We start from the raw sequence: 15,850 nt of genomic DNA, 5'->3' as shown, positions 1-15,850 counted from the left end.
TATGGGCAGGGTGTAGGCTCTACTTAATTCCTATTTCCACCTTTGCTGATGAACCAGGCGCACAGCCCCTCCCCTGCCCCAGGAAAACCGTCCCAGCGGGGATGTGGGCGCCAGAGGCCTGGGACTGTACATTCCTATGCCTCAGACACGATTTGCTATCTTGTTAGTGATTTTAGTTCAAGTTCAGTTGTCGAAGGGCAGCAAGGAGATGGGGCGGGCGGGGCGCGGGGGGATCCTATTCCGCGGTCCTTATGTCTCTTTACAAAAGTAACCTCCGGAATAAGTGTTCCTGGGGACGGTAGGTGATCTAAGAAGATGGGTTTTGTGCCTTTTCGATTGGGCTTCATACAATTCCAGGCTCTGCAGAGGTGAGAGTGGGTGGGTGCCCCACGTGCCGCTGAGTCGGGCCGCAGCAGCTGGACGCCCCCTCCCTTCTGTCGTCATGTCTTGAACAACATGCTTTGGGGTGACCTGCAGCAGCCACTAGGGCTGCTGCATGCATGCACCACCCGCCAGGCGGCTTGAACAACAGAGACGCATTGGCTCATCGTCCTGGAGGTACAAGCCCAAGATCCGGGTGCCGTGGGGTGAGCGTCTGCTGTGAGCTCTCCCCTTGGCCTGCAGACCCCCCTCCCTCGCTGTGTCCTCACCTGGACTTTCCCTGGGGCATATATGCACAGGGGAGGGAGGAGAGAGAGAGCGAGCAAGAACTCTCTGGTATCTCTTCTTACAAAGACACTAGTCCTGTAAGGTCACCACCACCCCCATGACCTCACCGAATCTTGAGCCTTTCTGTAGAGATGACTCTCCGAACATAGTGGCATTGGGCATTAGGGATTCAAAAGATGAATTGTAGGAGGTACAGGAGCATACTCGATTCTTAACACGCACCTCGTTGGAAAACGAGTTAGACTTTCAATAGGGTCTGGAAAACCTGGAGCCCTTGCCAGAGCCCGTTCACCTGGGATGGAAGGGATGGGCCAGGGAAGGCTTGTGGTTCACCAGGTGCCACCCAGCGAGAGGATGGCAGGCCTGAGGCCTCCTTACCCAGGGCTCCGGCCCCCCGCAGGTTACATTTTTAAAACAACGGAGGCGTAAAAATAAATAAATAAATAAATAAATAAATAAATAAATAAATAAATAAAACAGAGGCGTCCGGGTTACCGGGTCAGGCCACAGAGGCTTGGAGGGAAATCCAGAGGGGGTGCAGGACCCCACACGCTGCAGTTGAGGGGGACAATTCTATTGACCTCTGTGGCCAAGCCGGGCTTACAGTGAAGCCCCAGGGCACGTCTGACTTACCTGGAATGAGGGAAAGGGCGGAGTTTCGAGGTAGGGACTCGCAGAGGTCCCACAAGGCGCCTCTGGGTCACACAGACAGCCCTTCCTCCCCTGCGAGGCCACAGCCCGACCTTGGTCCCTATTTTCCACTTCTGAGCCATGTGATATGGTTTTTACTCACAAAAGCCAGGAAGAGATGAGGAGGCCTGGACTAGATGGGACCTGGGGGCTGTATCCCCTCCTCTGCAGCGGGTGGGATGGGGGTGTGGGGTCTGGTCACCCCGTTCTCTCCGCGGCCACGGGGCCCAGGTTCCCTGGCAGGATGGCAATGGGGATGGGTGGTTGGGCTGGTGCATCTCCGTGGGGGGGGGGGGGGAGGCTGTCCCTATTGGTGGAGGCCCCACAAGTGGAAGCGGACAGAGAGCCGGGTAGACGCTGCTGTCCCCCCGGGGGACGAGGTGGAGCTGGCCGGGGAGGGACGCTCCCCAAAGTCAAGGAGCAGGGGGGCCAGGAACCGACATAGGGGAGACGCAGTCACTGCTTTTTGCTGTTTTCCTGACTATGTTCCCAAGGAGGAAGTAGGAGCTTCGGGCTGGGGGTCCCGGGTGCTGACGGTCCCCTAGGTTAGGCCCGGGCCATGGGCTTGCAGGTGGGCGTCAGAGGGGACCGGCCACCGCCTTCCCCGGTGCTGGAGGCTGGCGGCAGGCGGGCAGGGAGGCTCTGCACACAGTGTGGGGAGCCCCGAGCCCCTGAGCTGCCCGGACCCTGGGCAGAGAGGCTCCACCAACACGGCCCCCTAAGCCATTGCTCAAGTGAGAGGCGTCCCCGAGCCAATGACTGCCACGGCCTCGATCCTTCCTGGGGCCCTGTCCCCCCACTCCCTTTGCTACCCCCAGTCCAGGGTGGACAGGCCTGGAGCCCACTCCGGCCTCCCCACAGGCTCGGGCTGCAGGGCTGGCTCTGGAGGTGACCTCCTCCCGCCCGCCTGCGCCCCCCCCCCCCCGACTCCCTGGGCACAGGTCAGTCCCCACGGGCTGTTTGGGGACACGGGCTACCCTGCCCGGCATCTTCAGCCTCTTCATCTCCCCCTCTTCTCTCAAGTCTGGGGGTCACCTCCCTCCTCTTCTCACTGTTTCCTTGTCTCACCTTCCGGGGTTAGTGTCTCTAGTGGCAGGTGAAGGGCAGGCCCCCAGTAAAGACAGTTTAAGGACACCGGCTGTGTGGCAGGGTCAGCACCTCTGGGCTCTGGACACCCTCGCTTTGTAGCCACGCGGCCCCAGGACTTGCCTTCTCAGCTCCCACTGCAAGGCCTAAGACCCTGACAGGCCTTGGAGGGAGGCTGGGTGGCATCTTGTCTCTACAGCACCCAGCCTGTGGAATAGACTAGAAGACAGAGCTGTGGGGAAGGTTGCGGCCCTGTTCACGCCACTGGGTTTTGCAAAATGACTGAACCGGCCTCCCGTGCAGTTACATCTCTGTGACCTGAGTTTTTGCATCCTCAAAGCTGAGAGGCAGGTCCTGGTAACAGGGAGCCCAGATGCTATGTCATGACCACCCTGCCCCTGCCCCCAGGGACCTGTTTCTTCCCCGCTCAGCATCTGGGGCCCGAGCCTTCATCTTTCCCGCATGCAAGGTGCCTGGAGCAGCCACTGTCTCTTGGTCATCAGACCTCCTGCGGAGCCTGCCCACCAGCACCCTGCCAACCACCCCCATTTCCCTGCAGGGTAACGGGCCCCACCCGGGCCTCTGTACCTGCTGCACCTCATTGTGAAAATGCAGACTCTGCTGGAAGCACAGATGTGCATCCAGGGACGGGGACCCAGCCTCACTGTCACAAACACAGATGCTCTGCAGGGACTATACATGCACGGCTGGTGGAAGGGGGCAAGCCCTGGGCAAAGGGAAGAGCTGCCCCGAGTCCTACAAACGGTCACCACGGAGCCTCTGCCAGGCTGCTGGGGCCTCTTCAGACATCTGGACTTTTAAATAAATTTTACCGATTTTTTTTTTTTTTTAATGCTGGCAACTGAGCAACATGCAGCTCACTGTCTTTGACCTAAGGGCGGTGGGGGCTAAGTGTCAGTGAGCACCTAATGTGCCAGGTAACGTCCTGGTCCCTTCCGCACGGCGAAGTCACCATTTCTGCCTTCACGTCTCATGAGCCAGGGACAGACGCATGCACAGCCCCGTCGCTTGCACCAGCTCTCAATTTAATACGTGGCATTTGAACGCTGAGAGCCTGGGTCGCGCTCCCACACACAACACGAGGCTCTCACCCCTTTCTGTGTAGGACCCCGAGCGCTGAAGCTGCTGCCGTGAGTTTCTGCGTGGGTGGCGAGTACACGCCATGTTGCTTAGACCTCACAGCTGCCCCGGGGAGCCCTTAGGTCACGGGTCAGGAAGCCCGGTGCAGAGGGAGTGACCTTCCCGAGGCCGCTCAGCCTCTGGAGCGGGTGATGGAACCTCGGGTCTGTCTGGCTCCAAGGTCCTGGGTCCTCCCATGCAGCCCGGTGCTGTCTGAGTCCCCAGCGTCCGACCCAGGGCCAAGCCCAACAGGGCCATCCTGGGGGCGGGGGGCGGGGGGGCAGGTGTGGAGCCCGGCTGCCGGGCAGGGCTCCGGGGCAGCATCCAAGCACAGGGCTCGGTGCAGGGCGTCAGGCGTGGGCCCAGGGCCGAGCAGCCCCGTGGAGAGCCTCACCGCGCGCGGTCCGGCTGGCTCCTCTGCGGCGACAGGCACTGCCAAAGTCCCCCGTGGACCGTGTCACTGCCCAGGGCATAGTGGATGGCATTGATCGTGGGCGCTGCTTTGGCAATGAGGGCAGGCACCTGTCGTGACACAAGGGCTCAGGGAGGAAGCCTCGCCGCCTCGGCCCCTCGCCCTGGTCCCCCTTGGTGAGCCCCCACCCCGCAGCCTCCCGGCATCTCCGCGGGGCTGGTTCTGCAGCCCCCAAGGCTTCTTCCACCGGTTGGCTGGTGACACAGAAGCACGCTCTGTCCTGAGCAGCAGTCCCGGCCTTGGCCGGCTGTCCCTGCCCCTGTCCCTGTCATGGCACGTGGGGCCCAGGCAATGCCAAGCAGCAGCCCCGTGTGGCCCCCAAGACGAGCCGATGGCCAAGGCGCTCTGAGTGTCCGGAGGGAGAGGGGAAGAGACCACCAGAAGCCCAGAGAGCAGGAGAGATATGGGGAGAGACAAGAGGCCCCAAGGTGGAGGGAGTGTGGGCAGGCGAGGTGTCCGTACCATCTGCAGCTTCGGGGGGACAGAGCGCACATCGGCCACGGTGGCGTAGAGGTACAAGAGGGCGTAGGGGCCCCAGCAGAGCAGCAGCGTCCTGGCCGGCACGGTGGTGCTCACCTGCGGAGGGGGGTTGGGACCCAGGGGCCAGGTGGGCGAAGGTGCTGCGCCCGCCGAGCGGCTCGGGGCCAGGCGGCCTCCCTGGCACCTGTCGCGTCGTCCTGCCCGGCCCCAGGGGTCACGTCTGCCAAAATGGCTTGATGACGTCCACCAACCTGGAGGCAGGGATGGGTTGGAGGAGGCGCGCCCTCTCTGGCCTGCGCTCTATTCGGGGAACCCTGGGCTGTGCAAACGACTTCCCCGGGGCCCAGGGCTGCTCCTCAGCGGCAGCCCCCCGATTTGTACCGTCTTTTTCCAAGTCACAGGAAAAAAATAATAATGTGGCAAATTAAGTGTCTCAGCAAAGATTGTTTCTTTACGCACGGTGACCACGTGGGCCCTGCAGCCCAGGGCCTGGGTGTGAGCCTAGCCTGTCACTCCTGGGTTCGGGGCTCATCACATGATCACAATCCCCCCACCCCACCCCGACAGTGGTTGCAAAGATGAACCGGCAAGGTGCGCAGACCATGGTACTAGTCCCTGATTTTTTTGTAATCGAAGCTTTGGCGCTTATGGCTCGTCTGCCAGCAATTGTCCGGGTGACACAGGGACCCATGGAAAGGGACTATCAATGCAGAAACTCAGAAACGGCCAGAAGGGCTTATTCCGCAGTCTGGTTTGCCTGGGTGGATGGGCTTGCGGGTGCCATTTCACGCTGTGGTCACAGCAGCCCGCACCCGAGATGGAATTAAACATCCCGGAGCAACTTAAAAGGAGCGTCAGAAAAGCCTGGGGTTCCGCTCCAACCTTGAAACCCTTGGGAGGGACGACAGGTGCCGGGGCCCTCGTGCTCCAGGTTCCGGGGTGCAGGAGTCTGAGCGGCCCCGCCCCCCCCTCCCAGCGCTTGGTGATGCTCGGCAACGGGGACCACTGGGCTCTGTGGGTGCTGAAAGCTCTGTTCCCCACCGCAAACCTGGAAAACCCCGAGGCACGAGCTTTCACATGCTGGGTGGTCCCTGACGGGGACAGAGGGACTCCCTCTTGGGGAGCGCGTCCTCACCTGGAGGTGGCCAGACTTCTTGAGTTTCTGCTCCATGAGCCGATAGGACACGAGCGTGATGAGGAGAGGCAGGAAGAAGTTGAAGAACGCCATGGTGAAGAGGTAGCTGGTGAAGCTCCTGCGGGCAGGGCGGGAACGGGGTCAGGACCGCGTCCCCGGCCAGGTCGGCTGTCCCCGGAGGTGCAGCCGCCGTTGCTGGGAGGAGCTGCTCCCGGGTCCCAGGCAGACGCCCCACAGAGACAGGGGCCACCGGGTCCTCCTTGAACTTGTCTTTAGGAGCCCGAGCACTGGGTCGAGGACGAGCCCCCCAAGCCCCTGGTGGGCAGCACAGGTGCACAGGGCTGCCTTCTGTATGCACCCCACAAGCGCAGGACAGGATGTGTCACTTTGGGAAACATGTTTGCCAAACGGGGGCTATGTCAACGGACCTCGAGGGAGGATCACTCAAGGAGTGTCCTTGGCACAGGGATCTGAGTGGACACCGTCGCTTGGAGAAATCATCAGAAGGATCCCGGGAGGACCTGGAGTCCCGGGGCGTGGGGCGGGTGGGTGTCACGGGAAACTGGGAACAGGTGGGAGTCACAGGATGGCTGAGCCCCATTCTGCGAAGGGAAGCGCGCGTCATCCTGGTGCTGCCCAGTAGGGAGGGGTAGGGGAAAGGCTGCCTGAGGCCTGGGTGCTGGCAGGGAGGATGCCTGTGGGGGTGCCCTGGGAGGACACATGTGCCTGCTTGGGCTCTCAAGTAGGCTTCTCCCGGAAAGCCTGTCATCAGGGCCAGAAACTTCATGAGTAAGAGCAGATGAGCAGAAGCAAGAGGGGGGCTGGAGCCCATGTGGCCCCTCCCCAAGATGACCCCTCAAGTGTCTCCCTCAGCCCTGGTGTCCTCAGAGCCACTGGATGGGGCAGTATAGACACAGGCTCCATGATGTGGGGGCCAACATGCATCAGTCTTGTCTCCCTAGGGCTCGGCCCCTCAAGCAGATGCTCCGGAGCTTCAGAGAACTCAACCCTAAGTCAAGGAGGTCCCTCCCAACACAAAGACCTTAACATCCTTGGACTGTCTTGAACAAGGGACACGACTCCCCTTAGAAGCTGCTCAAGTCGGAGCCGGGACAAAGGGGCCATGGGGCTGGGCGACTGTTGTAACGGGCGCAGGCCAACAGCTCGTTGGGGAACATCCCTTCTTGGGCACAACTGTATACCCCAAAGTTTGCATAACATGCCCGCTGCTTGGCCAGCGTTCAGAATGTGTTTTCCCAAGTCCCGCTGCCAACGTGCGAGCAGGTATGGAGACCAAGGAGCTGAGATTGTCTGGCAAAAGTTGACGGTTCCCCATTCGGACTTCCTGCTGTGACACTGGGGTCGTGAGGATTCAAAGCAAAGATTCCCAAGGGAGGGAGCCGTGCAGCCACTCCTCCCTCCTCACCTGTCCACCCTGGAGTAGTCCAGGGTGCAGCACGTCCCCAGAGGCTCATAGTCATAGCGGCCCCAGCCCAGGAGGGGCAGGGCTGCCCAGAAGACGGAGGACAGCCACACGCAGAGCACCAGGGAGATGGCTGTGTTCCATGCCAGCTGGCTGCCTGCGGGAGAGAAAGGCGGGGGGCAGGAGGAGTTGCTGACTGGGCAGAGCCCCCCCAGAATGGACCTCATGCTCTCACGGAACATTCTAGAATCCTGGCTTTGGTGCGACTAGCTTAGCGCCTCGGACCAGCTATGAGGTCCTGCGAACCCCCAGTTTCTCCTCCACAAAATGGGAATGAAAATCCCTGTCCCAGGGGACTGTCATGAAGAATAAAAGAGATGACGGGGGTGAAGGTCTCCGAGTAGATGCTCTCTACCACCTGCTTTGGAGGACGGGGACGGGGACGGGGACGGGGACAGGGCCCCGGGGAGCCACGAGGAGGTCGGTCACGCTTCCCAAAGCCTACCTGGGGAAGGCGCACGGGCAGTGGTTCGGGGGGGTGGCTGGGGAGGGACCCACTGCCGACCCCAGCCCTTGCTCAGACACAGGTCACCGTCCCCGCTGCCAGGACACCCCCTGAGGACTGTTGACCCAGAGCTGGGGCCACCTGGGTGCGGATGGCGGGCCTCTGTCTTGCTGAGCGGCCCCATCCGTGTCCCCTCCTCCCCGGCCCACCTACGGTTTACGAGTCCTGCTCTTTTGTGGGCGCGGCCGCAGGGCACAGGGCAGGACTCGGCGTGGGGTTTGAGCAGCACAGAGGACCAGGCCTATGGCTCCCTCATCTTGACGCTGTTTGCACGGACTCGGCCCAAGACACGGGGACTGGCAGCCACGTGTTGAGGTGGAGAAGGCAGGCCCTGGGCACACTTGCGTGTGTGAGCACACAGGCCTGTGTGTGTGTGCACGTGTGCACGGAGCACCGGGCGGGCAGGTAGGAGTGGCAGGGAGAGGCGTGCCAAGGTCACATGGGGCGGGGCCGCTGGACCCCGTACGGGCAGAGGCGGTTGTCCTGGTCCCCGAGGGTGTGGGACTTCCCGGGGCGGGGGTGCACCTGCGGCTTCCCGGGTGTGCCCAGGGCCCAGGCCTTGCACAGCGGGGAGGCTGCCCCGGGCCCACTGTCCCTGCGGCTGCAGCCCTGGGCAAGCTCTGTAACTGCCGCGAGCCTCCGCTTCCCAGTCTGTGTGTTGGAGTTTGCAACAAGGGCGCACCGAGCCCCAGCTCCCCGAAGTGTGTTCACCCAGCCCCGACAGCAGGCGGGATGCCGGGCAGCACCGGGTGAGCGTGGCTTTTACTCTAGCACGTACGTACTACAATCATAGGAACACGAAGGCCGTTATCTCAGAGACACTGTTTAGGATGAGACTAGAGCGGGTGTTTAAATTTTTTTTAAATGAATCCCTTTGAAGAAAAAAAAAAATCAAGTCCCTAACGGAGCGGAGCGGGTGATCCGGTGATCCGGCCAATTATGAAGGCGAGGGTGGGAGGGCGAGCCTGGGAAGTGCAGGGCTGGCCTGGGCTTCCGGGTGCCTGGCACGGGGGAGGTGCCGCGGGAGTGTGGGTGCAGGGACATGTCCCCCCCGCACGCGCACGCTGCCTCTCTGCCCCCAACAGCTCCTGTCTGCAGGGGCTTGTGCTCTACCCATGATCTCACTTGACTTTCAGAACAAAGCGGGGAGGTTGCTCACACAACCCGCTCTTAGAAGAGACACAGGTTCAGAGAGGACTCCTGCCTTGCCTGAGGCCGCGTCGGGCCCCTGTGGCCCTCCCAGCAGGTGCGCTGGCAGCTGCCTCCCTCCCTCCTGCGCCCACACCCCACGCTTAGGGACACTCACGTCCACCCAGTCCCTGGGGTTGGGAAACACTGAGCGGACCTTTGTCCCGACTGACGGCTGCGCTCATCGTAAACATGCCTCCCCCAGGCGCCCAGACTTACGGGTGCAGTAGTGGTGGTAGCGCCCCCAGGCCAGGGCCGCGCTGCTGCAGATGCTGGCCAAGGCCGTGGTGAAGCCCTGGAAGCCGTGGGCCTGGCAGCCATCAGGGCCGTAGGGCCAGCGCCTGTGGAGACACGGGGCAGTGACGCTGCCGTCCGGCCCTGCCCTCCCCTTGCCCCAGCCCCAGCCCCGCAGAAGCCTGGAGGGCAGGCACCCTCCTGAATGTGTGCCCAGCTCCCCAGAACACAGGGCTTCATTATCTGCTTTTCCTGCAGGGAACAGGGGCCCCAGAGGCCCAGTCCCCGGGGTGAACCGGTGGGGAGTCCCTGGGCTCTGTGGACTCCACTGCACCTCGCAGGGTGTCTGGGTGGTCGGAAGCCTCCAGCACAGGACATAGAACATCCTGGGAGGAAAGCCTGTGCCTTTATAGACGGAGACCCCGGGGCTCAGAGAGGGAGGGGCACTGAACCAAGGTCAGAGGGCACACGGAGGCAAGGTCACAGGGGAGGCCCAGGGCTCCCCAACCTCAGCCCTTTGGGCCAAGCAGGCGTAAAAGCTCCCGTTGCCTCCTTCACCGAACCCAGCGAGGGGCAGGGGGAGATCAGGGCAAGGAATCCTCACGGATTCTGGCCCCACAGACTCATCTGCCCCAAGCCCGAGCCCTCCGGTGGGCTCCAGCCTCTGTTCGAGTGCCTGGAATCAGGGCAGGAGTGTTCAGGGCGCTTCAGAAAACAATCTGGTTGACCCCGTGTTGAAAGATCCTGGTTTAGGGGCCCCTGGGGCTCAGTGGATGAGCATATGCCTTCAGCTCAGGGCGTGACCCCAGGGTCCCAGGTTCGAGTCCTGCATCGGGCTCCATGCAGGGAGCCTGCTTCTCCCTCTGCCTGTCTCTGCCTCTCTCTCTCATGAATAAATACATAAAATCTTTAAAAAAAAAAGAAAGAAAGATCCTGATTTGCAAGTAAGGAGGTTTTAGACACTTGTCAAAATCCCTTTGGCTTTTACAAACAATCCTGGGTGGGCTTCCTGGGTGCCAGGTGTTGGTTTAAGTCATTTCCAAACAATAATAAGTGAGTCTGGTAGTAATACTCAGCTTCCAGAAGAAGTCAAGAGATAGTAACACGGAAGCCAGGACTCCAATCGAGGCTGGCCACAGGGCCCCCGCTGGGAATCCCCACGGGCAGCGAGCTCTGTGAGCAGCACCTGTGCTCCAGAACCGAGGCTCTGCCGGGATAGCCTGGGATTGAGGGTCAGCCTCCTCCGGCCTGCCCGTCCTGGCCCTGCAGTGCTCTGTAGGTGGGAAGCGTGACTCTGGCCTGGCTGCCCGGTGCCCAGAGGTCAAGCCCCAGGCCAGGCCCTGAGGGCAGGGAAGGCGGGTGCCTGGTACCGGAGGAGGCTGGATATGGCTGCAACCAGAGCATTTAGGCTGATCCCAGTGTCGGCCACAGCCAGGCTCAGCACCAGCAGGTGGGTGGGGGTCCGCAGCTCCGGGGTCTTGCAGAAAGAGAGGATGGTGAGACCATTGAGGCAGAGGCCAGTGAGAGCTGGAAGGAAGGGAGAGGCTGGCGTCAGGGCTGGAGAGGCCACCAGGGGCCGCAGCAGGGCCTGGGGCCTCAGCAAGCTGCCCCCCAACCCACCCCGTGCTCAGCGACCTGGCTGGTGTCGATCACGTTGCCGGGAGGGGCTGGCTGGGCGAGACCCTGGCCCGAGGACGCACATCCCGCCTCCTCCTTCCTCAAGAAGGGGGGATCCAGTAGGCGGCCGCAGGAATTTCTTGCTGGAAATTGCCCTCACCGACAGCTGCCGACACTTAACACAGGCTGGGCACAGGGCCGAGAACCTTCCGGGGACGCCCCCGGCGGGCCTTCACCTGGACGCTGTGCTCCCCCGCACGCAGTGGGGACCTGGGCTTCGAGGGGCTACCGAACTTGCCCTAAGCACACAGCCAGCGAGCAGGGCTGGCGCCCAGACTCATGTCTGTTTAGCTCCAAAACAGCACCCTGAGGGCCGCACGACAGCCCGAGGGAGGGCCTGGGAGGGGGGCCCTGAGGGAGGGCCTGGGAGAGGGGACCGTGGTGCGAGCTGGAGCTGCCTGGCAGCTGGTGAGTGAGCTTGAGGGCCCAACCTCGGGTGGCACACACCTGACCTCGAGCTTCAGCTTGGTTCCTCCCTCCTCCTGCTCTCTGAACCCTGGCCTCCCTGTCCAAAGGGAGGAGTCAGGGAGGATCCTGCCTTTGCAACTCCCAGTGTTTATTTACTAGGAGGACAGGGGAGAGGAGCATTCTAGAAAAAGGGAACGGCATGTGCAGCGATTTAAAGTGATACGATTTCAAGGCCTGTTGGAGGATGAGAGGGATGCTAGGTTGTAGGGTTCCTAAAAAAGAGGGAGGGCTCCCGGATAGTGGCGTCCTGAGCCCCCACCACCAGCCTCCCCGGGGCCACTCGCCCGGCTGACGAAGCGGGCTATTTCTGTGGATCTGCTGTGAACAAGGGCCACGCTCCCTATTAGCCCAGTCATGGGCTGACCCAGCACCAGGTCTGCAGTCCCACCTCTGGGCCCAGGCAGGGACCTCAAGGAGCCAGGTAGCCCCTGGACTGGAAATGCTTAGGGCTGAGGAATGGAGATGGGGGGCGGGGGTGGGAGGGTGGAGCTGGACAGGATGGGGGCAAAGGAAGTTAAATCCCGAGCGTCTATCAAGGTAGGCACTTCCTGCCCCCAGCCCTGCTTAGGGTCAGAGAACCGGGCTGACTTGGTTGCAACCACACAGAGAGCAGGTGACAGAGCTGCGTGTTCCCAGAGCCTCCCCGGAGGCCTGAGCTTACATGGGATTCTTAGTGGGATTTCCGGGGAGTGGATTAAACTTTCTCCCAGCTGGAGGGAATGAAAAGGCCTGAACCCTGGTTCATGGTCATGTTCCGGGCAGATGGCCTTTGCCCTCGCTCCCTGGGCCTGGCGCCTCTCTCTCTCTCTCTCTCTCTCTTGCTCGGCTCCCAGCTGCAGCCTGCATCCCACAGGTGCACCCGCTGGGCGCCCCATGGGTGTGGGCACGGAGGAGTCAGGCTCCTTGTCACCTCCAGAGCTGTGGCCTGCATCCGGGGGCCCCTGGTTCCCCGCTCCACCCAGCGCTTTCCCGGCTCACCTTCCACCAGCAGCACCGTCCCCACAGCCAGCACCTCCAGCTCCCCGAAGCCAGCGGGCAGGGCCCCAGAATCTGCCATGCTGGACCCTTCTCCCAGGCGGGCCCAGCTCTCCTCCGCTCTCCGAGCCAGGCCCCACCTTTTAAAGGGCCGTCCCACGTGCTGGCACACGCAGGTGATCACGCTAGACCCGGTGCTCCTTCTGGGGGCCCCGGCCCTGAACCGTGCTTCGGGCCCAAGTAGAAGGAACCCATTCACCAGCAGGACAGTGCGGCCTTTGTGAGGCCGGAATGCAACAGCTCCTCATTCATTTTGGCCCCGTCGGGCAGGATTAAGGTCACGGAATCCAAACGGTGTGTGGCCCAGAGCCAAGTCAGAAGAGCGTTGCATAACCAAGGGGGGTGGTGGGGGGCAGAGCGGGGCTGGAGAGGCAGCTGTGCCTGAGGCCTGGGCAGGAGCCAGGCCCTTCCACTCGTGACCTCATAAGCATCGGGGGAAGAAGCCAGCCGTGGTCGTCGAATGAATCCCAGCCCGGACCGGGGACTGAGCAGCTACGTGCCTCAGAGTGGGACCCCTGGGGTCTCCTCTGTTCTGTCCTTAGCAAGCTGGGCGCCTCCTCCCAGGGCCTGCACAAGACTTGGCGAGTAGCGTGGGCCACGGGGACGGCCTGGGGCGCTGACCCCGTGGCCCCCGGGAACCTTGGCTCCTATAAATGAGAAGTCGTACTCTGGCTGACAGTGCACGTTACATCCGGGAACACTGACAGAGAGGAATTTCACTCATTTTTAGACAAAGAAACGAAGGCCCAGAGCCCTGTGAGCTCAGGTTTAAGCCCTGCTTAGAGCCAAGCACCACGCTTCCTGACCTTAGCATGATTCCTACAGCAACTCCGTGAATTAGGGTCCATCATCCTTTGCACTTCATGTGGGGGAACCAGCTCAAAGCAGCTAAGAAATGACCTGAGGTCACGCAGTGATTTGTGAATGGGGCCAAACAAAGGCCTGATCTCCTGTCCTTGGGCTCCAGGCAGGCGGCTCGCTCTACTGCACAAATGTTCATTCCCCGTTTGCTTTTCGTGCTGCCGGTCCCCACATAGGCAAGCCTGACCACCCCAAGGCTGGGCTGACAGCTCACATCCTCCTGGAGCCCTTTCCTGATGACCCGGCTACCGCATTTCCCTAATTTCTATCTCGCATCCCTGGTTCACACGTTCATCAGGGTTCTTTTCATGCCTACGAGACGGCAGGGAAGGCAGGACGGGGCCGGGACTCAGGGTAGAGCTTAGTGAGGCCAAAGAGAGGCAGGAAGCCGCCGTCCCCAACAGAAGTAGAAAAAGGCGGAGATGTTGGTTCGGGCTGGAGAAGGGACGGATGGGAAGCACCGAGAAAGCCATAGTGGCTGGATTAGAAGAGAGGAGGAGAAGAAAACCAACATTTCCTGGAAGCCAAGATTGTCAAAGCAGGCCCGGCATTTCATGCGTGCCCTGGGGCCCGAAGTACCCAGTCACACCTCCCTGGCCTGGGCCTGCCTAGGCCTACAGGTGAGAGGGTCTGAGGAACCTTCTGGAAAAGCTGAGGGAGCCAGGAAGGGCATGCCGGACCAGAGAGCAGAGCCGTGGGATCACAGGCGATGAAGGCAAGAGCGAAGGGTGATGTCCATGTCTAGGTGTGTGGGAGGCAGGGGACACGCAGCTAACGCCGAGAGCGCTTTCTCTACAGACTCCTGCGCTCCTGACCCGCAGAGGACCGGCGTGCTCTCTGCCCTCACGCAGGGACTCCTCCTGCCTTTGGCACTGATGACGACGCCCACGAGGCATCGGCTCCGCCAGCCAGTTCTAAAACTGGGGGGCTGTCCGGGGGGCAGCTGCTTGCAGGTCCCCGGGACTTACCTCCGCGGGCGCCCCCATCTCCGAACCTTCCCAGTACCTGTGGGAGCAGGTGCCTGCAGGTACCCGGGAAACTGGGTCCTTAGTACGTAGCAGGGGGCCTGTACCCCTGCAGGCCGTCGATCTGGGGAACGTGGGGTGGCTGATCTTCATGACCACGCAGCTCTCGGGAGAGCTTGGCTCTTGTCTCGTGGGGTCGAAGAACCAGTCTTGTGTACAAAGGAGAGTGAGTAAAGCGATAGAAGTTTGCTGAGTGAGGGGACAGAGATGGCTCTCGGAGTGACGGGGTCCCGGCAGGGTTGCCAGCCTGGGCCCCTACTGGCAGTCTTTTTATTTAAAACTGACCAGGGAGCCTGTGGCCTTGTCGTCTTTGGGATGTCCTGGTTTGAATAAGGACTGGTGGGGACACCTGAGTGGCTCAGCGGTTGAGCATCCGCTTTCAGCTCAGGGCGTGATCCCCGGGTCCTAGGATCGAGTCCCACGTCGGGCTCCCTGCATGGAGCCTGCTTCTCCCTCTGCCTGTGTCTCTGCCTCTCTCTCTCTCTCTCTCTGTGTCTCTCATGAATAAATAAATAAAATTAAAAAAAAATAGAATAAGGAGTGGCTCCATTTCCGGTTTTCGGTTTGTCAGGGACCAGCGCAGGCCTCAGGCAATTTGAACAGTTTAACTGCAAACATGGATATCAGACCAAATCATACAATTTACATTAACAATATGAATGACAAAATTAAAAAAGAAGAATTGAAGAGATCCCTATATGCCCTGTTTTCTCAGTTTGGCCATGTGGTAGATATTGTAGCTTTAAAGACCATGAGGATGAGGGGGCAAGCCTTTGTTATTTTTAAGGAACTGGGCTCATCTACAAATGCCTTGAGACAGTTACAAGGATTTCCATTTTATGGTAAACCAATGCAAATCCAGTATGCAAAAACAGATTCAGATATAATATCTAAAATGTGTGGCGCTTTTGCTGACAAAGAAAAGAAGAAGGAAAAGATAAAAGCAAAAGCTGTGGAACAGACTGCGACCACTGCAAACAAAAAGCCTGGTCAGGGAACACCAAATGCAGCAAATACCCAAGGAAATTCAACACCAAACCTCAGGTCCCTGATTACCCTCCAAACTATATTTTATTCCTCAACAATTTATCAGAAGAGACTAATGAGATGATGTTATCTATGCTGTTTAATCAGTTTCCGGGCTTCAAAGAAGTACGTTTGGTACCCGGAAGGCACGACATGGCTTTTGTTGAATTTGAAAATGATGGACAGGCTGGAGCTGCCGGGGATGCTTTACAGCGATTTAAAATCACACCGTCCCATGCCATGAAGATCACATATGCCAAAAAATAACATATGACATAGTTGTCTTTCAAGGACTTGGTGTTATTTAAAGTGTTTGTTTTGATAACATTTGGTCAGGCCATTTTAATAGTTGGGATGTGGGTGAGTGAAAGAAATTTTTGTGAATTAAAAAAAGTAACTTAGTTTTTCTTTAGCCTTATTGAGCTATGAAATATGAAGGCCTCAATTTTGTACAATAAACTCTTATTTGTATTCTATACATAATTCTACATTTATTCCATTGTCCTATCACCAAATGTTTATGCTAGTCTAGAGCACCTCTTAAGATATATAAAACTAATAAGATGCTTTCCTAGTATTATTTTGGAGCAGCTAATGGCAGAAACATTGACTTTTTTTTTTTTTTTAAAGATTTTATTTATTAGAGAGCATGGGCAGGGGGAGAGACAAGCAGAGA

The 15,850-nt window shown here is 59.7% G+C and overlaps 1 protein-coding gene and 1 pseudogene across 2 annotated transcripts; one reads left to right on the top strand and one right to left on the bottom strand.

The window, feature by feature from the left end:
- Window positions 1-3,470: 3,470 nt before the first annotated feature.
- On the bottom strand, window positions 3,471-12,336 carry RGR (retinal G protein coupled receptor). 2 transcript variants are annotated; one of them, XM_026005706.2, is made up of 7 exons: window positions 12,206-12,336; window positions 10,453-10,609; window positions 9,068-9,189; window positions 7,099-7,252; window positions 5,673-5,790; window positions 4,520-4,633; window positions 3,471-4,107 (listed from the first exon to the last, which is right to left on the bottom strand). In XM_026005706.2, the coding sequence occupies exons 1-7, from the start codon at window positions 12,282-12,284 to the stop codon at window positions 3,976-3,978; spliced, it is 876 nt and encodes a 291-aa protein (XP_025861491.1). In that variant the 5' UTR covers window positions 12,285-12,336; the 3' UTR covers window positions 3,471-3,975. The 2 variants fall into 2 exon arrangements, with proteins under 2 accessions (XP_025861491.1, XP_072612479.1); XM_072756378.1 differs by lacking the exon at window positions 12,206-12,336 and adding an exon at window positions 10,718-10,862.
- A 212-nt stretch (window positions 12,337-12,548) lies between these two features.
- On the top strand, window positions 12,549-15,533 carry LOC140598629 (U2 small nuclear ribonucleoprotein B'' pseudogene; annotated as a pseudogene).
- The last annotated feature ends 317 nt before the right edge of the window (window positions 15,534-15,850 follow it).

Source organism: Vulpes vulpes, chromosome 4, assembly GCF_048418805.1.
Source record: "Vulpes vulpes isolate BD-2025 chromosome 4, VulVul3, whole genome shotgun sequence".
Classification (NCBI taxonomy): Eukaryota; Metazoa; Chordata; class Mammalia; order Carnivora; family Canidae; genus Vulpes; species Vulpes vulpes.
This window is presented reverse-complemented; position numbering and strand designations above follow the sequence as displayed.